Source organism: Apodemus sylvaticus, chromosome 10, assembly GCF_947179515.1.
Source record: "Apodemus sylvaticus chromosome 10, mApoSyl1.1, whole genome shotgun sequence".
In the NCBI taxonomy this organism is placed as follows: domain Eukaryota; kingdom Metazoa; phylum Chordata; class Mammalia; order Rodentia; family Muridae; genus Apodemus; species Apodemus sylvaticus.
In genome coordinates, this window is record NC_067481.1 from 53,677,647 (window position 1) to 53,704,891 (window position 27,245).

Consider the following 27,245-nt stretch of genomic DNA (forward strand, 5'->3'; position numbering starts at 1 on the left):
TTGTAAACACATTGTACTGGCTGGTTTTGTGTGTCAGCTTGACACAGGCTGGAGTTATCACAGAGAAAGGAGCCTCCTTGAGAGAAGGCCTTCATGAGATCCAGCTGTAAGGCATTTTCTCAGTTGTTGATCAACAGGGGAGGGCCCCTTGTGGTTGGTGCCATCCCTGGGCTGGTAGTCTTGGGTTCTATACAAAATCAAGCTGAGCAAGGCAGGGGAAGCAAGTCAGTAAGAAACATCCCTCCATGGCCTCTACATCAGCTCCTGCTTCCTGACTTGCTTGAGTTCCAGTCCTGACTTCCTTTGGTGATAAATAGCAATGTGGAAGTGTGATCTGAATAAATCCTTTCCTCTCCAACTTGCCTCTTGGTCATGATGTTTGTGTGGACAGGAATAGAAGCCCTGACTGAGACACAGATGCATACAGCTCCAGGAGCAGAGGCCCAGCCTTTATTTGTCACATGGGCCTTTGCCAGATATCCAACATCTGGACTATAGCAACATCGCACTTCCTTCTGAAAAATGAATGAGTTTGCTTATCCACATGTTCATTCCGATATTCCTGTCTACAAACATGGTCTCTTCTGGATTTGCTTTTCAGCCTATTAAACATCTACCTGGTTCACTCATTTGCTAGTGAGAATCAAATAATAAATGGGAAGCATTGTAAAGTTCATGATTACTTTTTTGAGATAGGGTTGTATTATGTAGCCTTAGCTATGATCTTACCTCTAAATTTAAAAAAAAAATGTCTTTTGCTGGGTGTGATAGCACACGCCTTTAATCCCAGCACTTGGGAGGCAAAGGCAGGTGAATTTCTGAGTTCGAGGCCAGCCAGTTCCAGGCAAGTGAGTTCCAGGACAGCCAGGGCTACACAAAGAAAGCCTGTATTGAAAAAAAAAAATCTTACTCATCCCACCTCATCACATTTATGTTGCAGGGCCCTATGTTCACTGTGACTGTCAAAACTCTCACCCTACTAATGCCTCTTATAAAATTAATGTGTGCCTTTCATATATCAAAAATATACTTAGATGTGATGTAGTGGAGGCTCATTGGTTAAGAGCATGCTCTGCTCTTGTAGAGGACCAGAATTTGATTCTGAGCACTGATGTTAGCCAGACCATAATCACCTGTTAATTTGAGGGAGTCTGATGCTATGTTTTGACCTCTATGTGTACCTGCAATAAATAACCCATACCCGTTAAAAAAAAAAAATCTTTTAACATTAAACACTCATGAAAGTCTGGCATTCCAGAACTGAGAAGGCTTCTTCATTGAGACAGAAAACATGTGGCCTGGCTTCCTCTGGACTCTCCTGGAGATGTGTACTTCTGTGTTATGGTCCCCACAGAGAAACAGGTATGTGCCATGAAAACAAAGTTGTGACTTTTTCCATAAGTTTGAAGAAAGGTACACACACACACCACACACACACACACACACACACACACACACACACACACGGGGGCGGGGGGGGGGGGAGAAGAGATATCAATTTGACCAATTTGACCCCCGTATCTACACATTCACTTTCTTACTTCTTACTCTGGGATGGTGACAGTGGACACAGGGAAAGGTCTGCTTGGGTATCTGTTGGGGACAAACAATGCAATCACGGGTGGCTTAAAGACAACTGCCCATTACAGAAGGTTGTGAGCCACCATGTGGTTGCCGGGAATTGAACTCAGGACCTCTGGACCTCTGGAAGAGCAGTCAGTCCTCTTAACTTCTGAGCCATCTCTCCAGTCCTTGTGTTTCATACCTTATTGATGACATGTAATCATTTCATATTATTGCCAATAAGTTTGTGTTTCTTCTATGATTTTGATATTCATAACTTTCATGCAGTTTTCTATAAAAATATTTATTCTTTTTTTTGGTTTGAAAAAGCAGTTTTCAAGTTAGGAACTTGAACTCTTTTTCATTAAGGGGCCAAGTAGCTACTACCCCCACTCGGTTATCTAGCCTTTCCATCATGTAGGTGGCTCAGTGATTCTTCAAATGCTTTTGAAAACAATATCCTATCTTGCTTTCCACTGCTGTGATAAACACTGTGACTGTGGTGCTTTGAATGAGAATGGCCTCAGTAGGCTCGCATGTGCAGATGCTTGCTTCCTGGCTGGTGGAACTGTTTGAGAAGGATTAGGAGGCGTGGCCTTGTTGGAGGAGGTGTGTCACTGGAGGTGGGCTTTGATGTTTCAAAGCTCTTCTTCCTTTTCAGTTTCTCTCTCTTCTCTCTCTCTCTCTCTCTCTCTCTCTCTCTCTCTCTCTCTCTATTTCTCTCTCTCTCTCTGCCTTCTGGTTGTTGTCTCACCATGGCAGTGCTCAGTTACTACTTGAGCACCGTGTCTACCTAACCGCTACCATGCTCCCCATGTACCATGTTTACATAATGGTCACAGACTAACCCTTTGACTGTAAGCAAACCTCCAATTAAATGCTTTCTTTTAGAACTTGCCTTGATCGTGGCACTTTGTCACAGCAGTAGAAAATTAACTAAGACAATAAACGAAAGCAACTTGGGAAAGGAAAGGAAGGGAAGCCAGGGCAGGATCTCAAGGGAGGAGGTTAGCGGCTGGAACTGAAGCAGAAGCTGTGGAGGAGGGATGCTTACCAGCCTGCTTCCTCTGGCTTGCTCAGCTCCTTTTCTTTTCATTTCTTTTTTAAAGATTTATTAATTTTATGTATATAAATACACTGAAGCTGTCTTCAGTCACACCAGAATCGGGCATCAGATCCCATTACAGATGGTTGTGAGCCACCGTGTAGTTGCTAGGAATTGAACTCAGGGCCTCTGGAAGAGCAGTCAGTGCTCTTACAGCTAAGCCATCTCTCCAGCTCCCTTAGCTCCTTTTCTCATACAACCCATGCCCACCTGCAGAGAGAGAGCACCACCCACAGTGGGCTGGGTCCTCCTGCATCAGTGAGCACCACCCACAGTGGGCTGGGTCCTCCTGCATCAGTGAGCAACCAAGAAAACATGGCCACGGGGCAATCTCACTCGGACAATTCTTCAGCTGAGAGTTCCTTTACCCACGTGACTCTAGGTACGTGTCAGTTGGATAGCTGAAGCCACCTACTAAAACAGCCTGAAATCTATTAATATTTTCTTTCCTGGTTTTTTTATTTTGTAGCAAAATTTGAAGTCCTTCCCTTCTCTTGATTATTTTAAAAAGAAAATTACACATATTTTCTTCTAGTCTTTTCATTTCATTTGCATATGTATTTGCACATATATGTGAGCGTGAGTATGCACACTCTTGGGGAGCACGCACGTGCAAGCGTGTGGGTGTAGAGGTCAGACTCAGGTGGTGCCCCAGTAGCTGCCACCTCTTTTTAAGACAAGATCTCTCATTACAACCTGAGGCTCACCAATTAGTCTAGGATGGCAGGCTAGCAAGTTACAGAGATCCTAAGTCCCAAGAATCCTCCTGTCTCCACCTCCTTGGTGCTGGGGTTACAAGCGAGTACTGCCACACCTGGCTTTTCACAGGGATTTGAACTTGGATCCTCATCATTGCACGATCAATACTTACCTGACTAAGCCACCTCCCCCATCCCCCATAATTTTATATTTTTAAAGTCAAATCTTTTATTTATATGGAATGAGTTTCTCTGTGAGAACTTGCCCTACTATGTGCTGTGGTTTACGGTAGCAAAGTACATTATATAGAACTTTTGGGCCTCCACCCTCCAGAGAGCTTTCCCTCCGAAGGCATCAGCTGCCACCAAGAGGACTTCAATCCATGTCGCACACCACAAGACTTCGGCACCAGCAGTTTTGTGATTAGAAGGCATAAAACTGTGGAATGAGGAATGGACTAGAATCCTTCTGGGTGTCATCTAATCAGACAAGAAGTCTCTCATTCCTAGCTTTACATGCTTGTGTTTAGATATTTCCTTGGGAGATGACAGAGGGCTATGGTTTCTTAAGCAAACGTACCACATATGCCCACCAGAGGGCGCACTTCATCTCCCCATTCTCAGTTAATCTAGAGCCTTTGAGACATACATCCTTTAGCAGCAGAGATCTGCAGGTGGCATTTCAGAAGTGAAAAAAGAAGGCTAAGGATGGCTACTCTAATTTTCTGCCCTCTTCATGTGGTGTAAAGACAAGACGTAAAGTCAGGGGAAGTGGGAAGGTGGCATGGAAATGGGTAGGTCCAGATGCCCTGGGTAGGCTGTAGACTGCTCTTTGATATCCACCTGCCTAATAGTTCTAGCCTGGTCAACCATACAGTCTTCTGCTGTTCCATTTGGGATCTGTTTGACTCTGTGCTGTCCACCTCTTGAGCACCTTGAAGGCCTAGACCAAATGGTACCACTTAGATCTGTTCATCTCTGTCACCTGTTCCTGTCACCTGTCATCTGTTCATCTCTGTCACCTCTGTCACAGGTTCCATAAGCACCTATCCTTTAGGATAGTCATTACTTATAATCAGTTCCTAATGTCTTGCAAAACATGAGCTCCATCCAAGATCTGCTGGGCTGTGCATCCTCCCTGTGAGTGTGAAGCCTAGCACAAAGGGAAGACAGGTTTTGCCTGTGCGATGCCCTGTCTTCCCTTCCTACGTTCCTTAAAGGGACCCTCGTTACTGCCATTCTTGTTTGTTTCATTTTTGCAGGGCTGGGGATTGACTCCCGTGTCTTGATGTGCTAGGCCATCACCACGCCTCTGGGCTGCATCCCCAGACCCCAGCAACTCTCGATGGTGGGCTCTTCATCTGATTGTTGTCTCTAATCCTTGTACTGTCCAGCACCAGGCTGATGAAGTAAACCCTCACACTTCACATATTAAAATTGTGGCTTTTATATATGCTCAAGGCTGAGGCAGAAGGATAGGATTCTCAAGGCCTGCCTGAATTCACAAAGAGGTCAAAAACAGTCTGGACAAGTTTAATGACAAATCTGTCTCAAAGTAAAAAGTTATAGCTCAGTGGTGGACTATCTGCCTGACAGGAGCAATGCCCTCCCTGGGTTCAAACTCCAGGAACCTTCTGTACAACTTGAGTTTCAGAGAGTCTGCCTTAGGTTTCCTCACACAGAAAACGAGAGGGGAGCTGCAAGGAGGGCTCAGCAGTTAGGAGCGCCTGCTGCTCTTGCAAAGGCCCCAGATTTGGTTCCCAGCACCCACATCAGGTTGCTCATAGCAATTATAACACCACTCTGGAGAAGCCAATCCCTCGGCTGACCTCTAGGGGCATCTGCACACACGTGGCCTACTCAAATAGATATATACACATACTACGAAATGTTTAAAAATAAATCCTAATTTACTTTTGTGAACTGTGTCAAGTAGTAGATTTGTTCAGCTTGAGTGTGGCCGTCCTTCCACAGAGTATATGCATCAAGTCATACGTCACACTGTGTACCTTAAATACATGCCATTTTTATTTATCAAAAAGCAAAGGAGGGGGACAGAAGAAAGATCTCACAGCAGAGTCCCAAGGGCAACTTAATGTTCATCTGTTGAAAACTGATTTTACGGGCAACAGATCACAGCAGAAGGAAAGGGTTTAACTTGAAAGTCGATTGACAAATTGAGCTGGGAATTTTGATCTTCTGCCTTCTTGCTTCAGATGCGGTATACTTATAGAGTTTGCAATGTCACAGCTGAATTGGGGACCCCAAACAAAGCAAAACCACTGGATAAATCGAGCACAAGCCAAGAACCACAGCTCTGCTAGTCGAGGCTATGCTAGCCCCACAGGAGCTCTGGCTAACTTCTCAGAAGGTAATTTTAAATTTGCTGTTTGAAAGGTAGGGCTTTTGCATGTTTTGAGATAGGCTTTCACTACATAGCCCATACTGACCCTGAACTGGAAGCTATCCTCCTGCCTCTGCCTCCCCAGTGCTGGGATCATAGGCATGCACCACCATGCCTAGCTTAGGACAGCTTTTGAGCAACTAAGTTTCAGCTGAGTTGAGTAGGGAAGAGCACCGGATTTACCTGTGGACAGGTCTGCGTTGAAGGTCACCTCCCCAGCGTGGACAGCTGAGTCCATGGCAGAACTCCCGCAGGCTTCAGTATTCTAAGAAATGAAGGAAATAATCCAATGAAGTGACGATCTGTTGAGATAAGGAATGTGAAATGCTGGTAGAGTCCTAGCCCCCAATGCTCAACAATGACTGCTAACAACAATGCTGTTGGCCCAGAAGGCTTGGGAGAGAGAGCTGCCTGTGTGCACTTTCTCCCCAATTCCAAGTTCCCTTGATGTCATGCTATTTTGAAATTGGCCGGGGTAGGAATATTTACACCATAAACACCAGTGAATCCTACAGGTGGGCATCTCCTGGGCAGGTGGGGGAACCTTTCCGAGTCACTTCGGTTGTTATCATTGTTCCTGAGTACCAGAGAACCCCTCCCCTGGAGGTGGACGCGCTGCCCCGAAGTGACTGGTCATCTCAAGCAGGTGCTTCTGCAACGCAGGTAGTGTGTTTCCTCCCCCCAAACTTCCATTTTTAGAGGCTATGAGCGTCACTGGGAACTCTGTCTCACAGTGTGGTAGGAAATGACTCCATTCAATTAATACTGTCCACTCGCCAGGTGTGGCAGCCTGCTCCTGTAATCTGGTACTTGGGAGGCAGAAGTAGGACTATCACAAGTTCAAGAACAGCCTTGGCTATACTCTAGGCATCACCACCATGCTCTCTTAGAGACCAGCAGCGTCTCTCTGACTCCTCTGAACAGAACTTGGGCCAACGGGGTTCGAGAGCCACTCCTGTGGGATGGTGCATCTGTCTCCCATCTCCCACCATGCATCTCTGGGCGGACTCAGGGCCCCGTCTCTCTTCTTGAGTCCCACGCGACCATGCTCAGGAAAGTTCAAGGGAGACTTCCCTCTGGAGCCTGGTCCCGTCAGGACCTCCTTCCACACCACCACCAGCTAAAGGGCAATAGGAAGGTAGCTTTAAAAAAAAAAGAAAACTGGGGTAGTTAGCTTCAGTAGAACGGGGATAACTGCCATGGGCTGACCAGAAAGAGGAAGTGTGGTCAGGCTGGGGCCTGTTGCCTCCAAGGGTGAGTGAGGGTACGTGGGCGATGAAGCCTCTCCCCAGTTGTGCTTAAGGAACGCCCTCAGTCCACAGCTGTGTCCACAGCTGCTTCAGCGAGCACCCTGGCAGTCTAGGTAAGTGCTTCAACTTTCCTGAGAATGGTTTCTTACTTTTTCCACCACAGTCGTCTGTCTGTGTGGCTGTTAGACGTGTGGCCAAATAGGCAACCTCACAGGCACGGGCTGAGGACACTGTCACTTGAGGCTGTAGTACACAGCCTGGGTACAACTGGAGAAACAGAGGCCTTGAAGAGTCCATTTGACATTGCTGCTGAGCCACCTCAGTCATCTTCTTACTCCTCCAGTGTGTGTGCCAGACATGATAAGTTTACCTCCAAGGATGTAGTCACACTTGGGAGTGAGCTGTGTAAAGTGAATGTAAGGAATTGTCAGGGCTGAGTGATGTCTGTAATAGCTGGTATACAGTTGGTAGAGGACTCTCAACTGCTCTGTGCTTCAGAAACTCGGGCTGCCTCTCGGTGCTCTTGGACGAACGAATCAGAACAGCGTGGCTCTTGGGACCATTGTCGCTCAGTTTCTGGTATCTGGGGTTTATAAGGCGCCTGCCGACCTTCAGAAGTCTCACGACTCAGAGGTGCTCAGCTGGTGTGAGACCTTAACGAGCCTCTGGACAAGCAATTGCTTTTGACCTCTGGAAAATCAATTTTCTCAATTCTTTTTTATTTTTCCTTATAGAAAATGTTTTCTGTGTTTGGGAATTTTCCCTGCATGTATGTCTATCACATACAAGCCTGGTGTCTGTCTTTAGAGGTGAGATGAGAGCATCAGATTCTTGAAACTGAAGTTACAGATGGTTGTGAGCCACAGTGCGGCGTTGGGAAAGGAACTTGGGTATCCTTTCAAAGAGTAGTCATTGTTCTTAACCACTGAGCCATGGCTCTAGCCCTTCAAAAATCATTTTTTTTTAATCCATGTATTATGCCACAGACCATGTGGGACGGTCAGCCTCTCCAGAAGTTTGTCAGGATAGAGTTCCTCCTGCTTCTCCCTTATCTCCCCTCTCCCACCCTTCCTTCCTCTTCCCTCCTTCTTCTCCTCTCTTCTCCCTACATCTTTCTCTCCCTCCCCCTATTCCTCCCTTTTTCCCCCACTCCCGTTTCCCTTTTTCCTAGCAAATAGATGTATTTCCTAACTGTAGGCAGACAAATTTGCTAGGCAAGCAATAAGCTATGAGGACGGAGTGTGTATGAATAGAATTAAGTCCTTGATAAAATAAATCAGACTCAAGATTAATGTGTGTCTGTCCCGGCTTGATACGCTATCATGCTGAGACACACATGCAGCAGTGTGACGGTGTGGGAACTGCCAGTCAGTTATTGGCCCAAACGCTGTGTTAACAAGTGCAGCTATCACAGCTAGCCTATAACGAATTTAAATAATAATGCAGAAAGCCATTCATTATGCATAAGTACCCTCGCTTTGTTAGTTCTACAGGATCTGCATTCCGATCTGACATCTCCCCTCCCATCCCCCTACCCCTCACCTCCCCACCCCTCCACCCCCCACCCGCACCTCCCCAGACAGGGTTTCTCCGTGTAGCCCTGGCTGTTCTGTAGACCAGGCTTGCTTTGAACTCACAGAGATCCACCTACCTCTGCCTCTGTCCCAAGTGCTGAGTTTAAAGGCATGTGCCACCACTGCCCAGCCTGTCATTGTTTTTAATGTCATACTAACCATGATGTCCTCATTATATCGTGGGTGAGCAAGCTAGAACACAGAACAAAGGTATGATTACAGTATGTTCCCATACTTTAATGTAGCAGAATATAGACTTCCTCACAGGGCTTTCTATTCAAACATCATTTTATAGCCACATCTTTAATCAATCACTTTAATCAAGAGGCAGAGTCAAGTTGATCTCTGTGAGTTCAAGGCCATCCTCACCTACATAGTGACTTCCAGGGCATCCAAGGGTATGTAGAGAGACCCTGCCTCAACCCCCCACCAAAAATGTATAATTCTGTATCTAAAACAATGTCAGTACATTCATTTACAAGGACCTTAATTAACGCATTCACTTTAGTAAACTATTGCATATGACTTTAAGGAGGCATGGGCCAGACATGTAGCGTAGTGGTAAAATGCTTGCTGCGCATGTGCAAGGGCCGAGCTTTAATTCTCAACATAAACAAACAAGCCCACAAAAAATACAAAGGAAACATCACCCAAAACAAATACTTAAATATGTAACTCTATTTTACATAAATATGTCTTCTTTAGCAACAAGTTCAATGGTCAATGTTAAACAGCAATAAGTAAATATAAATTTACTGACGTCATTGACCCCATATATAGTGTTAGCATGTGTGTGTATCCTAGATACCCCATGATAAGTGTACTGATGAAGGAGCTCTATGAGTCATAATGCGTAATTACAAATCGCCTGAAATCCTTTGCTTGCTCTCCACATCCCTGCTGAAGCCCCCCACAGACTTCACGCTCTCTCTCCTTTCCTGGAAGCCCAAGGCCTTATTTATTAAGTTTGATGTAAGGTTCAGTCAACTTAGGCTTCTCATCTCATACCCTATGCGTATTAGACTAAAATAATTTTTTTTTATATATCAACCCAGATATGGTGGCACTGGAGAAATGGAGACAGGTAGATCTTTGTGAGTTTGAAGCCAGCCTACTCTTGATAATCTAAGCCTTAATAGAGAGAGTTCCAGAACAGCCAGGGCTACATAGAGAGACTCTGTCTCAAACAAAACCAAAAGTAACAAACAAAACCCCTGTCTTAACAGCTAACCTTAGTCCTGACTGTGCCCTTGCAGGCTGGCAGCGGGTCCTGCAGCTGGAAGGTCCTCACCTCTAAGAGCTGGCATGGTGACACTCCCAGAAGTCACAGTGTCTAGACTTTCTGGCAAAATATTATTTAGAGTCCTCAGCAAACTCTAGGAGCCAGATATTTTAGTTTAAGGACATCAACATCACATTTTAGTAGCTATTAATAATTTAAGAAGTTACCAGTACACAATGGCCCTTTCTTTTTATGTAAAAATGGAAGTTATACATTGTGTCCCATTTGACAGGAAAACCGAAGACTGACTCCAAGAAAAGACCCTCTTAAGCCCCTTCTGGAGGACCTGAGCCCTCTCAGCATTAGATAATGGGTTGGGGGGAAGGATTTAGTCAGGAGGAGGTGTCTTTACCTATCTCATCTTCAAGCCATCAGAATAAAAGGAGTTCCAGCTTTGGGGGTAGAGAGTTGACATTTTCTTCATTTTGTTTCAGTTTTACTCTAAACTGTAAACTATGCATTTACAGGAAGCGCTTCCATTTTTATTGATTTTTGCATAATATCTAAATAAAAAACACAATGCTTGGTAGGCAAATGGAGCCTCAAGATAGCCAGCAGACTGCTGTCCCCAGGGAGCTTCTGTAGATGAGCCCTGGGGCTGTCACCCCCTGGAGGCCCATTGGTGGGTCAGTTCAGGACTCCTGAGCTTTGTGGCTTTAAACCGACAGAGTGAGACCCAAGAGGGCCAGGGAGGATGCAGGGAGTCTGTGGAACTGCAGGTCCCTTGCAGAGCAAAACCTCAATGGGACTCAGAAATATCGGGGAGTCCCGAGGCTGTCGAGGTAGGCAGGTGCCAGTTGGGATTGATCTTGGCCATGCCAGGCAGGCTTTAGGGAGCTCATAATTTACTCTGCTTCCCTGGCACAGAACTATAGAAAAGCAACAAGGGGTCACATTTATATGTGGCAGCCAGCAGTGAGCCAAACAGCTAGAACAGGTCAGCAAAATGGCCCTTCGCACAGATGTCTAGAACCCCCGCTGGGGCACTGGAAGTGGAGATACAGGAGAGTATATGTAAAGACTGGGGAAGGAGGAGAAATGTGGAGGCTGAGCCTGCCAGCCTTTCACAGAAATGGAAAACCACAGAATGAGCAGACAGTGGACGCTTTCTGCAGCCCGCCCAGTCCACACTCAATTTTTAAGTCTCCCTGTGGCCAGTTCCAGCACACACAGCAGCAAGGTGGTCAGGTGGGAATATGGACATCTGTCCATCATCAGTGATAGACAGACAGGCAACTAGAGGGGAATCAGGCAAGAGCTGCTCACACAGACAGTCTTGATGAGTACTTAGATTCCTACGCCTTTGAAATCAGATCAAACCCTCATCCCATGCCCTGCTTTAGGACTAAGCCTGTGGATTAATTTAGGAGGTACCTCTTTCCTCCTGGTCAGCAGAGGCTCACAGCTTCTGTGCTTGAGACTGTACTGCACTGACTCATGAACCAAACCCCTTTCCTGGTTCTCACACCATCCAAACAAACCTGCTCAAGAAAGCAGTGGTAGATGTGGAGACCTTATCAAAGATTGGGCAGGAGACGACCAGAGGAGTGCACAGTGCATCTCTGAGCAACCACAGACTGAATGCAGTGCAGCTGTGCCTGCCGCCGCGTCCCTGGCCGGTTCTGTGGGTGGCTTCTTCAAGCTCTGGACCAGCCGCTGACTTGTGCTCGGCCTTCTCCTGGCCCTGTTCTCATCCTTGTCTCCCAAGGTTCCCATCTCTAATCATCCCCCTTTCCGACCCAGAGGAGAGCACTCCCAAGCCCCTACCAGCAGCAGCCCAGCCAATGGGCGGGTGCTCTGTAGCCTCCCAGGGAAGGGCAGTTCTCCTTCGCAAAGGTGACTGCAGTTGTAAATAGAGCATTTTTGGTTTGCTCTTGATACTGCCAATGTCTGGTGATCCTCAGAGCTCTTTCACATGCGTCACCTCTTGGAAAAGTTTCAGAGCCTGTATGGAGACCTTACGGATCTTGCTCCAGATGTAGAGGCTGGGCACCAGCTGGGGGAAACTTGCCCGTGCCCTGGGTTCCCAGTTCAACGCCCTGGAGCACTTCAGTTCTGTGAACATGTGTGTCCTTCCAGTGCAAACTGTCTTCTTCCCCAGGCCCGCCCTGCCTCTGTCTTCTTCTTTTTCTTCTTTCTTTTTTTTTCTTCTGTCTTTCTTTTCTGTCCATCTTTCCTTTTCCCTTTCTCTTTCTTTCTTTCTTCCTTTCTTTCATACAGGGTCTCAGTCAGTTGCCCTGGCTGGCCTGGAACTTGCTATGTTGTCTTAGGTGACTTGGCACTCACAGAGATCTGCCTGCCTCTGTCTCCCAAATGCTGGAGATTAGAGTCGTGAGTCACCAGTCTCAGGAATTCATGATAAAGAATAAAGTATTGATTGCCACTGTAGTGATTGCCCAGACACACTTTCTGAAGAGCACACTGAGGCTGGGCTAGCCACGGCTCCTTCCTTGCTTCCCGAACTTGCACCATCATCTGTGGAATGTCCTGCTCAGTCCTTCCCACCACACAGAATCATTGAGGTTCCTTAAAATGCCTTAGGCAACCTGAGGAATTCATGGCCTCCAGGGGTAGCTAGAATGCCCCTCCCTAATGCTTGCAATGGCCTCTGCTTCTCCACCCACCTCTGACCCCAGTGGTGGGTGGCAGATGGAAGGCAGGGGTCTCACCTGAGGTCATGTGTCCTAAAGAGGTAGCTCTGGAATAACACTACACAGGACAGGAATTTGAGACCTCATTCAAAACTCGGTAGTGTAGGAATAATACATGAATCTGACTGCTCACTGTGGAAAAGCCAAAACAGGATGCTGGTAGGAAAGAGATCAGCTCCGTTCAAGGAGTGGTGCTGAGAAGGTGCACGCTGGTGTCCGCGTGCTTCCTCCCAGAGAAGTTAGGAGCAGGAAAAGAAGGAAGGCTCCTGCTGAGCAGGTCTTCATCCTTCAGAGCATACACTTCCTTTCTTGTTTTTCTCTGGCTACAATGTAGCAGCCTCCTAGGGCTGGCTTCTGTCTGTAGACAGCTGTGTCTGTTTTCTACAAGTCAAGCCTTGTAGTACTGGACTCACTTTGTGTTAGCTATTGGACAGAAGGAAAAAAAAATAAGAATTATGACCTATTCTGGTATAAACCAAGATCAGCACATGTTCTGGTTTCTGTACATCTAAATAAAGATGATTAGTGATTATCATCTTTTTGATTTGTGGTGCTGGGAATCGATCTCTGAGCGTTTGCGTAAGAAGCGAGCAGTCAACCATGAAGCCACATCCTCAGCCCCAGTTACTGTCTTCCTCATGTAGGGGTAGTTTTATGTTTAGAACTTTGAGTGTCGGGCTAAGGCAAGAGAACTAACCTTGCAAAGGAAGAAAGGGGGAGAAACTACAAAGGGCATTTCACAAAGGCACGGCCACTGTTACGTCCCCGGGCTGCATGGCCACAGGGGATGTCTGCCCATAATGCAGAAAAGGGCTGTCACATCCTTTTCTCATCTATACATCCACAGACACACATGCTGCCCATATCTGCTGTGTCCCCGAGAACCTAGACACCAGGAGCATGGCAGTAAGAGAGGAGCCGGGGCCCTGCCGGCATGGTGCTTACACACCAGCATGAGGGAAGCAGTGACCAAAGGAACACTCGGCAGATGGGAAAGAGATGGCAGCTGTGTGGGTGGAGAAAGATGTGTACCATCTGTACTTCACAGAGTAACCCAGGTCTGAGGCGCCCCTTCCTGTAGCTGAGGGGCACTCATGGGGCTCAGGTGGAGGGAAAGAAGGCTCCAGAAGTAAGTGCCACACACAGGGAGCTGTAAGGTGGGAAAGATGAGCTAGGAAGAGGCGGAAGACCTTGGGGCTCACTAGGGAGCCTGCCTGCCTCCTGCCCCGGCCTACCCCGGTACCCAGGTTGTTGACTCTGCTTCCTACTTTGGAGAAAATGGACGTTTTTGGTGTGGTCTGCCATCTTCCTATCCCTGTGTCCTTATCTTTCCTCCCGTTCCAGTCAGCATCACTCCTCTCCCCTGATCACTCTTCCATTTTGAAAGCTCAGTCTACCACTGACTGGAGACAGTGTCTCCTGGCTCTGCTCTGACTCTTCTTCCTTCTCTCTCCTCCATCACTGAGTTTCCTTTTTCTCCTCCCTTCTGGAACCTTCGCAGACTTCAATAGGCTGAAGTTCCTCACATTATAAACAAACAGCTCCGGCCCTTGGATCCCTCCCTTCTTGAAATTCAGAGTTTCCTTTTCCGTGAAGTTACCCTCCCCCTTCCTTGTTCCTGTGGCAAACCCTCCTCCCTAGTTCTCCTTCCTCTTCCTTCCATCCCCCACCCGCCTCCCCAGAGCCACAGAGCTACTGACTCTGTAAATCTCTGAGGCTCCCTAGGATGATTGGGGAGAAAGGGAAGAGAGTTCGGCAGTTCTGAGAGCTAGGGAGGGGACACCAATCAGGGAGGACACAGGGGGCTTCCTGGGACCACTTCATGTTCCAGACACTGCATTTCTGCACCCTTACCACATCATCTATAACTGTCCTCCAAGGACCTCAGAGAGCCGAGTCCTGGAAAGAAAACCTGAGTGAGATACCAGGGAGTTAGTTTTTCTTCCTCAATGTGGAGGCAATGTGTGAGTTTAAATGGAAGTAGACAAAAGGTCAGCCTGGAGCCCTGCTGGTGAGAGGGAACCTGTTCGTTGGTGGTAACCCTCCTGGGGCCAGGACAAGCACAAGGGAAGGTGTTTGGGCTCGAGGAATCTTTTCAGTGTCTTTCATCCCACCTGGCTCCTGCTGCCACCATCTACTCCAAGGAATAGTCACACGGTCTCACCAACGCCACTTAGGAGTCCTACAGACCAGTGGAATGTGGGGTTCCTCACTCAGACCAGAGAACCTTCTAGATGGCTTGTTAAAAATGCTGATTCAGATTCTCATACCAAACCCACAAGAGTTGGAAGTTGGACTTTGAAGCAGAGTATGTGCACAAGACCTTGTATTTAAGTGCATCTTAGAACTCAGGAAATTGAACATTTTGGGGGGATACTCAGGCATAGGGTCAAAAGTTAAGGCCCTAGAGTCAGGCAAACTTTGCTTTCTGATTTTTTTTTTCAATTATTTGCTCTACAATCTTGTTAAGCTCTCCCAGGCCTCTATTTTCTAACCTATAAAATAGGATGATAACAATGACTATTTAGCTTATAGAGCTATTGTGGGGATTAAAAGATCTAGGGTATAGCCGGGCAGTGGTGGCACACGCCTGTAATCCCAGCACTTGGGAGACAGAGGTAGGTGGATTTCTGAGTTCGAGGCCAGCCTGGTCTACAGAGTGAGCTCCAGGACAGCCAGGGCTATACAGAGAAACCCTGTCTCAAAAAAAACCAAATCCAAAAAAAAAAGAAAAAAAGATCTAGGGTATATAGAGTAATTAACTCATGGAAAGTCAGCACACAGAACAAACTGCTGTTTTGTTGTTCTTGATATTTGTTTGTTTGTTTGTTTGTTTGTTTGTTTGTTTGTTTGAGACAAGTCTTACTATGTAGTCCCAGAACTTGATATGCAAAGCAGGCTGGTCTTAAGTTTTAAGAGCCCGCCTACCTCTGTCCCCCGAGAGCTAGGATGAAAGGCAAGTACCCCACGCCTGGCTACTTTTGGGTATTTTAAGTGTTTTCTTCACACTGAGGTTCCCTTTATGAGCAACAAGCTGACAGAGACACTGAAGTCTTGCGAATATTGGAAAGTTTTGAGTATGGTTCTGCTTTCGGTTCTGGTATGAAGATAAGGAATTTGTGGGTTTCATGTCAAGGTGGCAGAATAAGGAGACTCTGGTGTCTGAGCTGTAATCTCGGGTTGCCAATTACCATGGTTCTTAACCTGTCCAAGTTCTGCTTCCTCTTCTGAGAAACAGAAATGCCCGCCATCCCTCCACAGTCGGGTTCTACATTGTGGATTCAGCCAACAGAGGATGGAACACTCCAAAACACCAAGCGCCTCTCCACTGGCCCCGTGCACTCTTTTCCTCCTTGTCACTGTTCCTCAGTGACACACGGTAGCTGCTACCTATACAGCACTTACCACATAAGTGAGTAACAGGTGGTCTCAAGTGCGCAGCCGACTGTGCGCAGGCTTCTACAGAGACACCTTTGCTCATACACTGTTTTATGTTAGTAACTCACACCTGTGCATTCGGGCCAGGGCTAGACCGCAGGGTCCCACAGTTCTGCTGTCCTGGTCTAAGCTCATTCTTGGACACATGTTGGCTCTGAGGGCCCTGCATTATCCCAAGCATGAGTTAATGCCTCCTACCTCTTGATAACAAAGATTATTTCTGTGTGGCACCCCAAGTCTGCCTTGCAGCAAGGCAGCAAGACCCTGCTGCTGCATGACCAAAGTGGCGATTCCAGATACCATGTGACTGACTTCGGGTCAAAGAATGGAGTCATCACACTGTTTTCCTCTCCTTCTCAAACTATCACCAAAAAAGGCAAAATATTCTTTAAATTTATCAATGTAAGCCCATGGATCTGATTTAATCAGAGTGTCCTTCTGTTGAGGAACTATGGAGTCATTTGTATCAGAGCCCTTCTATTCCTCAAAACAGCCACAGCAAATCTCCAGAACTTGGATTGTGTCAGAGTTCATCGAAAAGGGGAGTCGAGGCTTCTAATCAGCTGACTGAGATGAGGAAACTCTCCCGAGTCAGTAGACGGACCCAGTGTAACCTTGAGAGTCCTTACACACTGGGAAGAAGGTCAGCAGAGGACAATCAGAGGCAGATATGACAACAGAAGAATGGTCAGAGCTGTGTATCAGGCCTGGCTTTGAAGACAGGAAACAGTCATGAGCCAAGGACTGTGAGTGACTTCTTGAAGCCAAAGAGATAAGAAAAGGGATTCTCCCCTGCAGTCCTTTGGTTTTAGCCTTACAAGTGAGATATTCATGAACTTCTGACCTCCAGAATTGTAAAATGATTTTTTAAAATTTTATTTTATGTGTGTGATGGTTTGCCAGCACTGTATATGTGCATCATGTGTGTGCAGTACCTACAGGGACCTGAAGAGGACATTGCATTCCCTGAAATTGGAACCAGCCATGCGAGTGCTAGAAATGGAGCAACCCAGGTCCTCTGGAAGAACAGCCAATGCTCTTAACCACTGAGTAATTTCTCCAGTCCTAATATAACATCTCTTAAAGATGCATAGCTTCATTATGTTGCCCAACCCGGCTCCAGACTTATGGGTTCAAGTCATCCTATTGACTCAGCCTTTCAAACAGCCATCTCCTAAGAAATCTGTTGTTCGCTGTAGCCCTCTGAGAGTTGTGGCTGATTCTCAGCATCCTGTCAGACAGGCATTTGCTTGCGCCATGCTCTGATGGCTTCCTGCAATCCTGCAACCTACAGTCTTGTCTACCAGCTTGGCCACAGGCCTAGGGCCAGAGTAAGATTCAGTTTCTGTATCTTTCCACAGCCTGTAATTGACCACGCCCTCCCCTGGCAAATATTCCCCACACCTTTCCCCTGAATACCTCTCCTGTCCAGAGCACCTTAACCATTGAGGTAGCTTGGTGGTCTCAGGTGACATCACACTGGAAATGGAACGTGATTCTCTTGGGCTCCCTCTCTTGGCTTCAGTCTCAGAAAGACAAGTTAGTCTGTTGCATTGAAAAAGCATCTCTCAGCAGTCCATAGAGGAGGTGACTTCAAGGCATTCTTCATGGTTGGCATTGAACATTCAGTTTAGGGGACTGCCATAGAAATGGCTCAGCTTTTTAACCAGCTGCTCTTCCAGAGGATCAGGGTTTGATTCCCAGCACCCACATGGTTGCACACAACTGTCCAAAACTCCGGTTCTAAAGGATCTGTCTCTCTCTTCTGATTCCATGGGCACCAGGAAGGCATGTGACACACAGACACACATGCAGCCAAAATACTCATACATATAAAATAATTTTTTATTAAAAAGAAACCCAGCCGAGCAGTGGTGGTGCACTATACAGAGAAATCCTGTCTCAGAAAAACCAAATCAAAAAAAAAAAAAACAAAAAAACAAAAAAACAAAAAAAATAACAAAAAAATAAAAATTAAAAAGAAACCCACCACTTCTCAGTACTGTGTCATGATGACCAAGCCTCAGCATGAGTTCTAGTGGAACACACCATATTCTAATCATAGCACCTAGCAAGGTACTTTGCCTAGCCTCACCCTCAAAACAAACAAAAACTCTCAAAATTCTCTCTCCACGGTCATAAAAAGTGTATCTTATGTTTGTGATATAAAGAACTGTAGCTGGGGGTTGCCTTCAGTGGCACGCCCCCCCTCTGCTATGTCTTGGCAGTGGAAGCCAGCCATGGTTGTGGCTTATTTCTGGAGGGTCCAGTGGTTACATGGCTCATAGCTAAACCTCCCAGACCCTTACAAAGTACTTTGCGGCATCGGCCCCATGTTACAGAAGGGACAGCATCTCAGAAGACGGTAAGTGACTTGCCTGTGGTCTGTCTGTGAGGTCTGACCGTGGGTTCCTAAGCATATGTGTCAGGAAGCATGGTGGACGATGTTGATGATGATGATGATGATGACGACGACGACGATGACAACAAGATGGTCCCAGCCTGCAAGCTTCTCACTCATGCCTCAGTCTCTCTTCTTCCTAGGCTCCCGCAGCAATGGGTTGGTGGAGGGACAATTTCTGGATCATCCTAGCTATGGCCATCATCTTCATCTCCTTGGTCCTGGGTCTCATCCTGTACTGTGTCTGCAGGTGGCAGCTTAGACAAGGTAATTATAGCCATCTTACCTGGCAGGGGTCAGGGTGGGGCAGGTGATGTCAGTGCAGCAAAACTCAGGATAAGCCTGGCCTGTATTGTATAGGCTTAGGTGGAGCATCGTGAGCCTTGGGTGTGAGTTCTAGCCTTGCCACAAACCTCTGTCCCTGGGCCTCAGATTCTCATGTGCATAGCAAAGGGGAGAAGATGGGTTCCAAAGTCAGAGGATATGGGTTAAAAACAAATGAAGGGAAGCCCTGTGTCTTCCAGACACCGATATCATCTCTTCTGTGGCTCTCGAAAGGGAAGAAGTCTGTAGAAAGCCAACTGTCTTGAGCATTAAAATACAGACTCGATCAATTACTAGGTGAAGTCTCTCTGGTCTCTTTGATGATGATTCTATGAGGCTCCAGCCCTAGAACATGCTACAGGCAGGACAAACTGTAGGTCAAAGGTTTTATGGCTGGGTTTGTGCCCCATTCCCTACACTTGAGGCCTTGCCTGGTTACAGAAGATGGCCAGTGCAGGCTCCGTGTCCCCTATTACTAGGAGTCTTTGCTAGGATTACTCTTGTAGACTCCATGGAATTTAAGTACCACAGCCAAACATTAGGCAGCGCTGGGGGAGTCCTAAAGAGGAGGGGAATCAGGGAAAGCAGAAGGGTCAGGGACACACCACAAGAACATGAGAACATGGCACACAGAATCAAGTGATGGGGACTCATGGGGAGTCACAGAGATCAGGGAGCCTGCAGGAGTCTGACTCAGATCCTCTGCATGTACATTATAGCTGAGTAGCTTGGTGGTCTTGTGGGAATCCTAACAGTAGGAGCATGGACTGTCCCCAACTCTTTTGCCTGTTTGTGGGACCCTTTTCCTCCTACTGGGTTGCCTCATCCAGCCTTGAAATGATAGCATGTGCTGGTTTTATTGTAGCTTGTGTTTGGTTGATGTCCCCAAGAGACCTGTTTGTTTTCTGATAGAAAACAGTGCAGGGGTGGATCTAGGGAAGAGGGGAGGGGAGGGAGAGACTGGGGGCCATGGCAGGAAGGGGAAACTGAGGTTGGTATGTAATATATGTGAGAATTAAAAAACAAACAAACAAGCTGGGCGGTGGTGGCACAGGCCTGTAATCCCAGCACTTGGGAGGCAGAGGCAGGCAGATTTCTGAGTTTGAGGCCAGCCTGGTCTACAGAGTAAGTTCCAGGACAGCCAGCGTTATATAGAGAAACCCTGTCTCAAAAAAACCAAATAAATAAATAAGAGCTGGGATTAAAGGTGTGTGTCGCCATGCCTGGCATCTTTTTTTTATTTTTTTTAATATATGATTTTTAGAAAGTGTGTTCTGGACTCATATACTTCTCTATCCATTGGCTGTCTTTTAAGTTTTTTCCCATTTATTTGTTTGTTTATTGCTGTTGTTGGGCAAGGGCTGCCTCCCAGCCTCTGTGGCTTTGTGGCAAGTATCCAAATGTCACTTGCAAGCTAGGTGTTCCTAAGTCTCTTTTCTCTTGGCAGTTCCCCTCCTAATGTTCTGGATCTGATTATTTTCCCAGGACTAGTAAATTCTGAAGTCACAACTTTCACTAATATGCCCTAATAAATATGGTTTCCCTCCCTTAGGTAGGAACTGGGAAATTGCCAAGCCCTCAAAACAGGATGGAAGAGATGAAGAAAAGATGTACGAGTAAGTGGGGGGAGGGGAGACCCCTGCAACCCAACCCTGAGAATCAACTGTTCACTGCCACCAGGGCCCTTCCGGTACTGTTCTGGAGTGGCTGCAAAGCCTCCTTCCCTATGGAGTTGGTGAGATGGATCTACCAACGTTCTCCATCTATCCTATCCAAGGCAGAAGGCCCAGGATATTGTGGGTGCAGGGCACCTCTGGCACCCTATTATGGGCTCCCTGGTTATATTTATTCCGACAGAGGTTACTGAGTAGGCTCTATGTTCCAGGCTCAGTCATACCTCTTTTCTTTAGGCAGATTACAAATGTGATCCTCTGAAAACATGGTATAAAAGTATAGTATTTGTTTACCCCTTTAAAGATTTATTTTTATTTTACATGTATGAGAGCTTTGCCTCTGTGCATGTCTGTGCACCATGCGTGTGCCTGATGCCCAAGAAGGGCATCTGGAGCTCCTGAACTGGAGTTATAGGCAGCTATAACCCTCTGTGTGGATGCTGGGAACCAAACCTGGCTCCTCTAGCCCTGAGCACTGGCTTTACATTTTGCTTTTTGTGATGTTTGGGACCCTTTTATGTATGTTGAAAGAGTCCCCAAGGCTACCCTTTAGGAGCAAGAATTCATGAGGGGACCTATGGGACCTGGAACTTATCTCACTCAGGCAGTTTTTTGTTTGTTTGTTTGGTTGGTTGGTTGGTTTAGACAGGATTCTAATATCTCTGGCTACACTTGCTATGTAGACTAGGCTGGCCTCACATTCACAGAGCTCCATCTGCCTCAGCCTCCTGAGTGCTGGGATCAGAGGTATGCACCACCATGCCCAGCACAGCTATAGTTTAATACAGCCAAAATTAGATAAAATCAGCAAAGGAAGAAAAGGCACATAAGATGGAGTCTAGGAGAAACCAGGTACAAGCCTCCAGCTGTCCTTCCCTGGTAATATTATGAGGACAGATCCCAGCACCCAAATATGTCAACACAGACCCAAGCAGCTCAGCTGAGCCTTGCTACCCAGGGACAGTGATAGAAAAGCCATCACTGACTTAAGCAACTCAGTCCCCAGCCCTTCCAGGAGTCAAATTGATATAACATGACTCAGGGGTTCAGATGAACAGAAGCAGGTATGTCCCTTAAAAGGGATCATGAGCATAGCCATCAGATGTATTAACATAGTGGTTAACAATGAGATATTCTAAAAGCTGAGAGGTGGTCACCCAGCTTCAGAACCCGGTGAAGGACCAGCCTTTGCCTATCTGCAAGAAAATCTACACTTTCCTAAATTGGATTTTATTGGGTTTCAAAGAGACCAACAAATATAGCCTTTCCTTGTCCGATCTGATCCCATTGATGAATAAGTCGATCAAGCATCGCAGAGCCAGAGGGCCAAGACCTTGTTACAATGTGAACACTTCCCACAGAAATGTGCTACTACCACGTGTACCCTCAGTTAGGGTTTCTATTCCTGCACAAAACATCATGACCAAGAAGCAAGTTGGGGAAGAAAAGGAAGCTTACACTTCCACATTACCGTTCATCACCAAAAGAAGTCAGGACTGGAACTCAAGCAGGTCAGGAAGCAGGAGCTGATGCAGAGACCATGGAGGGAAGTTACTTACTGGCTTGCTTCCCCTGCTTACTCAACTTTCTTTCTTTTTTTGTTTTTTATTTTTGTTTTGTTTTGAGACAGGGTTTCTCTGTATAGCCCTGGCTGTCCTGGAACTTACTCTGTAGACCAGGTTGGCCTCGAACTCAGAAATCCGCTTGCCTCTGCCTCCCAAGTGCCAGGATTAAAGGCATGCGCCACCACTGCCTGGCTCTCAGCTTGCTTTCTTATAGAAGCCAAGACTGCCAACCCAGGGATGGCACCACCCACAATGGGCTCTCCCACCCTTGATCACTAATTGAGAAAATGCCTTACAGCTGGATCTCATGGAGGCACTTCCTCACCTGAAGCTCCTTTCTCTGTGATAACTCCAGCTTGTGTCAAGTTGACATACAAAACCAGCCAGTACAGTACAGAAAAAAAATTTTCAGGAAGCACACAGCTCAACAAGTTGCTATGAATGAAGCAGACTTAGGTGGCAGATGCCCAGCTCAGGAGTAGATATTGCTATCGTCATAGGCATTTACTTCCAAGGCCCTCAGCCATGGCACCTCCAAATCCCTCCTAGCCAAAAGGAATCAGCCAGGCATTTGATTGTTTTGTGCTTCACCTGAGTGGAATAGCATGGGTATTTTGCATTTTTCCCCAATTTTTTTTTTTCAGTTCTAGGGGGTCAGTTCAATCCCAGGGCCTCGAATATCACATGTCAGGCTCCACTATTGAGCCACAAGCCCACATCAGTATTATTTAGTGAGATTCGTTGAGTGTCGTTGTAGACTGCTCATTCTGCTTGCTGTAGAGCATTCCACTGTGGGAGTGGGCCATGGTAAATCTGTCCCTTCTGCTGTGAATGGGCTTTTGGCCAGTGTGATGGTGACTTGTATGGGAGCTCCTGTTATTGTAACAAAGGCCTGAGAAGATCAGTTTATAAAGAGAAGAAGTTTCTTTTGGCTCACAGTTTGTGAGTTTCTAGTCCATGACCGGATGGTCCTGATGCTTTGGGCCTATCGTGAGGTATCACGGTGGGAGTGTACTGTAGAACAAAGCCAGGGACAAGAGGAGGGGGAACAGAGGCAGAGGGGACACAGTCCTCTTTGCACACATGCTTCCAGTCATTTAAAAACTTCAGGTTCCAACTCCTGAATTTTTCACCACTTCCCAACAGTGCTAAGCGGCCTTTGGGGACCATTTAGCATCTGTAACATGTTGTGAACAGCCCTGATTCCAACAGCTGGACACATCTGTGGTAAGTTCACAGAGGTGCTGCTGGTCACAGTGGTGTTGATTATTAACATCAGGAAAGAGTGTGTCTGCCTTGCAAATTGAAATACACCTGATATACCATTGGTTCACACAGGAGGTGGTGCTCTGTGCTCTGGACAGTCCCTGCCCATTATCTGTGTGGGCTGGAGGAAATGGTTGCTTTAGGGTGATGGAAATGAAATGCAGATTCTAGAAAGGTATGGAAATGCTTCCAACTTGTAGGAATCTAGATTTGAATTTTCAACCCATTTTCTTGCCCTGTTCTTTTATAAAGCAGCTGGCACAGGCTTGATCCAGACCAACCACTGACTCTCTTTCTTTCTCTGTGTTTCTGTGCCTGTCTGTCTGTGTCTCTCTATGTGTCTCTGTCTCTCTGTCTCTTTCTCCCTCTTTCTCTTCCTGTGTTGCTCTCTCTGATTCTGTGTGTGTGTGTGTGTGTGTGTGTGTGTGTCTCCCTCCTTCATGCCCTCCCTCCCTAGGAATGTTCTTAATTCTTCACCAGATCAGTTACCTGCCCTGCCACCCAGGAGTTCACCTTTCCCAGGAGACCTAGGTAAGTACAGTTTGCTGATAACAGTATCACTCTGGGTGGGATAAAGAATGTATGGCTGTATCTTTCTTAACTTACTAACAAAGTTCTATAGGCCAGATGGCTTACGCAGTGGGAAAATTACTTCTCCACAGTTTTGGAGGCTGAGAGTTTGAGATAAAGATGGTGACTGGTTTGGAATATGGAGAGGGCGCCTCTTGACTTGCAGATGATGGCTTTTTGAAAAAACTTGTGTGGATGTGTGTGCTTGTGTGTGAACTTGTGTTCATATGTGTACATGTGTGTACATGTGCTCGAGAATGAATGTGTGTATGTCTTTGAAAACTAGAGAACAGCCCTCAGCTGCAATTCCTCAGGCACCATCAAAAATTTTTTAATAGTCTCTCATTGGCTGGAACTCACCAAGAAGATGAGGCAAGCTGGCCAATGATTCCAAGGGATCTGCCCTGTGCTGAGATTACAAACATGCACCCCATGATAACAACACATATGAACATAGTAGATAGATGGATAGATAGATAGATAGACTGATAGACATATGATAGAAAGATGGATAGAAAGGTGATAGATAGATAGATGATAGATGTTTGACAGAGATAGAAAGATAGACAGGTACATGACAGATGGATGACCAACAGATAAATAGATAGATGATAGATAGATAATTGGCCTATGGATAGATGAATAGATAGATAGATTGGTTGAGAGATAGATAGATAGATAGATAGATATGGATTCTAGGAATCAAACTTGGGTCTGCATACTTGTGAGGCAAGTACTTCGCAGACTTTGTCTTCCCTCCCCCTTTTTTGAGACAGAGTCTCTGTAGCCCAGGCTGGCCTTAAGCTCTCTTAGCAGTCAGGGGTTATCTTGAACTCCTCGATCCTCCTCCCTTCATTTCCCAAGTGCAGTAGGAGCTCTTAACCATCGCCCCTTCCCACACGCAATGCTACCATATTGGTAACACACCAAGACTTCTACACAGGAACCGCAGGAGAATCGCTCTTAAGTCACAGACGAAAACCAGCAACCACTCTAGTTCCTGCTATAGGCCATTCTACACTGAGTCTATCTTTGAACACTTCCTCCCACACACACACACACATTTCCTTCCTTTTTAGCAGGCAAATTTTCAGGTAAGCAATATGGAACAGTCCTGGGAGCAGCCTACGGTACGGTACAGGGAGGGATACACCAACAAATCCATCAGATCCTTGTGATCTGGGATCTGTGGGCATAACTGTGGTCACCTAGCAACTGGCCTCGGTCTGCTTCCTGAGTGTCTGCATCATGGTTCCCTTGAAATGGGATCTTAGAGCAGAGATGTGGGAGGCAAGAGGTCTGCCCAACATTTGTCATTCATGCACTTGGGTGATCCTGAGACATGTGTCATGTCTGTGACTGGTTTTCCTCTGTGAAATGGGGAACTGACCACGCAGGAAGTGGGAATATCTGTGATGTGCTCAAAGCTCATGTTGAGCACTCAGTCAAAAATACATCAGCCTTTCATATAGTGACCTTTTTCTATCCTTTAGCCCCACAGGAAGCGCCAAGACAACCATCAGCTTGGTACTCATCAGTGAAGAAAGTTAGAAACAAGAAAGTCTTTACTATCTCAGGCTCCATGGAGCCAGAAAATGATTATGATGATGTTGAGATTCCATCGACCACTGCAATCCAGCACTCTAAAACCACGCCTTTTTGGCAAGTTGAAACAGGTTTACACAGTTCATTTTAGAATAATCTAGAATGGCTGAACTGTACCACAAGCACTTCTAATCCCTAGAGGAAGCCACCTCAGCCATGTGAAAGCCACAGCAGAAGATAGGACAGCTTGATGTTCCTGAGGCTCTAGATGAGGCTCCAGATGTTCCCAATGCTCCAGATGTTCCCGATGCTCCAGATGTTCCAGATGTTCCCAAATGCTACAGATGCTCCTGTTGCTACAGATGCTCCTGATGTTTCTGACACTGCAGAAGCTCTGCCCTGAGGCTCTGAAGGCATTGGCACCTCTGTGGAGGAAGTTTCCTTAGTGCAGACCACTGGCCCTGTGAGAATTGACTCATTTCTTGACACTCCCCTTCGTTCCCTTGGTGAATGTGGCTGCAAGGCAGTGACTCTCAACCTTCCTGATGCTGGGACCCTTCAATACAGTTCCGTAGGTTGTGTTGACCCCCATCCATACCATTATTGTTGCTACTTCATATCTGCAATTTTGCTACCTTTATGAATTATAATGTAAATATCTGATATTCAGGATATCTGATAGTCGATCCCTAAAGGGTTTGAGACCCATAGGTTGAGAGCCACTGCTAGGGATCACAGTCTTGATATTTGATTGGATGGAGCCTCCCAGATCCCATCCCTATGTAGGCCATAGCTTAAGGATGCCTGGCTCCCTTCTCTCAGGTCCCACCCACCCCAGATCCTCCTAGAAGCCACAACTTGTCACTATAGCTGAGTGTCCTTGTGATGCGCAGTCCACCACACTCTGAGAGTCAGTAAGGTGAGAAAGTGCCCTTTGTTCTTGTGAAGCCGCCCCACCCACTCACACCTCAACCCCAGTACATTTATAGAATGTGGACCAAACCCATCATAGAGTCAAGTTCTGACACAAGTTTATTTCCTGTGTTTATATACTAGTTCTAATGATCAACAGAGGACATAAGTGGCCTTCTGACTTCTGCCCCCAGCTGGCTTTTCTTTGCCAGTGGGTGTGCTGGCTATGCTGGGAAACGTAGGTTTCCCCAGGAGAGTCCAATCAGCACCACCCAGCAGCAGCTATTCAAGATGAGAGTTCAAGGCTTGATGCTATTACATCTTTAGTGGCCATTCATTACTTTTCCCTTGTCCTGCCTTTCCCGGAGTGCTGTTGCTCCTAATTCCCTCTCAGCATTGCTGAGTGATGTTGCCAGTGCCACAAGGCTCAGAGTCTCCTTTATCCTAGCAGCTTCCGAACCACAGGCTCCAGTTGAACCCCCTCTTTCCAGTTCTAGGGAGCCTGCAGGACATCTTCATCTGATGATCCCATAGGATCCTCAACATAGTCTATAGAGAACTGATGACCTGCCCCACCCCCACCCCCACCCCACCCCCGCTCCCATCCCACCCTCACCCCCCAGGCTTCTTATGCTGAATTACTTCCGTCCTTGCTGAGGGCAGATATTAGGTTCTTTCTCGAATCTTTTATGGGCAGTGTTCCCAGCTCCTATTGGCTGCGCCTCAATCAGATCAGCTCTGTCTCCATCACTCTGGGGTCAGCCCATGGCCAGCACTTCCCAAAGAGAACTTTAAGAACCTCTAATCAAGGCTGGAGAGATGGCTCAGTGGTTAAGAGCACTGACTGCTCTTTCAGAGGTTCTGAGTTCAATTCCCAGCAAGTACATGGTGGCTCACGGTCTCTTCTGGCGTGTCTGAAGAGAGCAATGGTGTTCTCATGTACATAAAATAAATAAATAAATCTTTATTAAAAAAAAAAGAGTAAAAGGATGAAACCATCCTAAGATTGGCAATGAGGATAAAC

The 27,245-nt window shown here is 46.6% G+C and overlaps 1 protein-coding gene and 1 long non-coding RNA gene across 2 annotated transcripts; one reads left to right on the forward strand and one right to left on the reverse strand.

Moving 5' to 3' along the window:
* Positions 1–5,393: 5,393 nt before the first annotated feature.
* LOC127693862 (uncharacterized) lies at positions 5,394–10,443 on the reverse strand. The gene is made up of 3 exons (XR_007979760.1): positions 10,229–10,443; positions 8,672–8,786; positions 5,394–6,035 (listed from the first exon to the last, which is right to left on the reverse strand). It is a non-coding gene; the product is annotated as an uncharacterized LOC127693862 (long non-coding RNA).
* Scimp (SLP adaptor and CSK interacting membrane protein) lies at positions 6,963–25,981 on the forward strand. The gene is made up of 5 exons (XM_052195081.1): positions 6,963–7,133; positions 18,510–18,633; positions 20,243–20,306; positions 23,652–23,725; positions 25,258–25,981. Exons 2-5 carry the CDS (start codon positions 18,522–18,524, stop codon positions 25,458–25,460), a joined length of 453 nt encoding a protein of 150 aa, XP_052051041.1. The 5' UTR covers positions 6,963–7,133; positions 18,510–18,521; the 3' UTR covers positions 25,461–25,981.
* The last annotated feature ends 1,264 nt before the right edge of the window (positions 25,982–27,245 follow it).

Bases quoted from the DNA above. Each gene is read 5' to 3' on its own strand.
- Scimp (XM_052195081.1), top strand. From the start codon at position 18,522: ATGGGTTGGTGGAGGGACAATTTCTGGATCATCCTAGCTATGGCCATC. The intron at 20,307-23,651 runs GTAAGTGGGGGG...CTCCCTCCCTAG, and splicing joins GATGAAGAAAAGATGTACGA to GAATGTTCTTAATTCTTCAC. The intron at 23,726-25,257 runs GTAAGTACAGTT...TCTATCCTTTAG, and splicing joins ACCTTTCCCAGGAGACCTAG to CCCCACAGGAAGCGCCAAGA.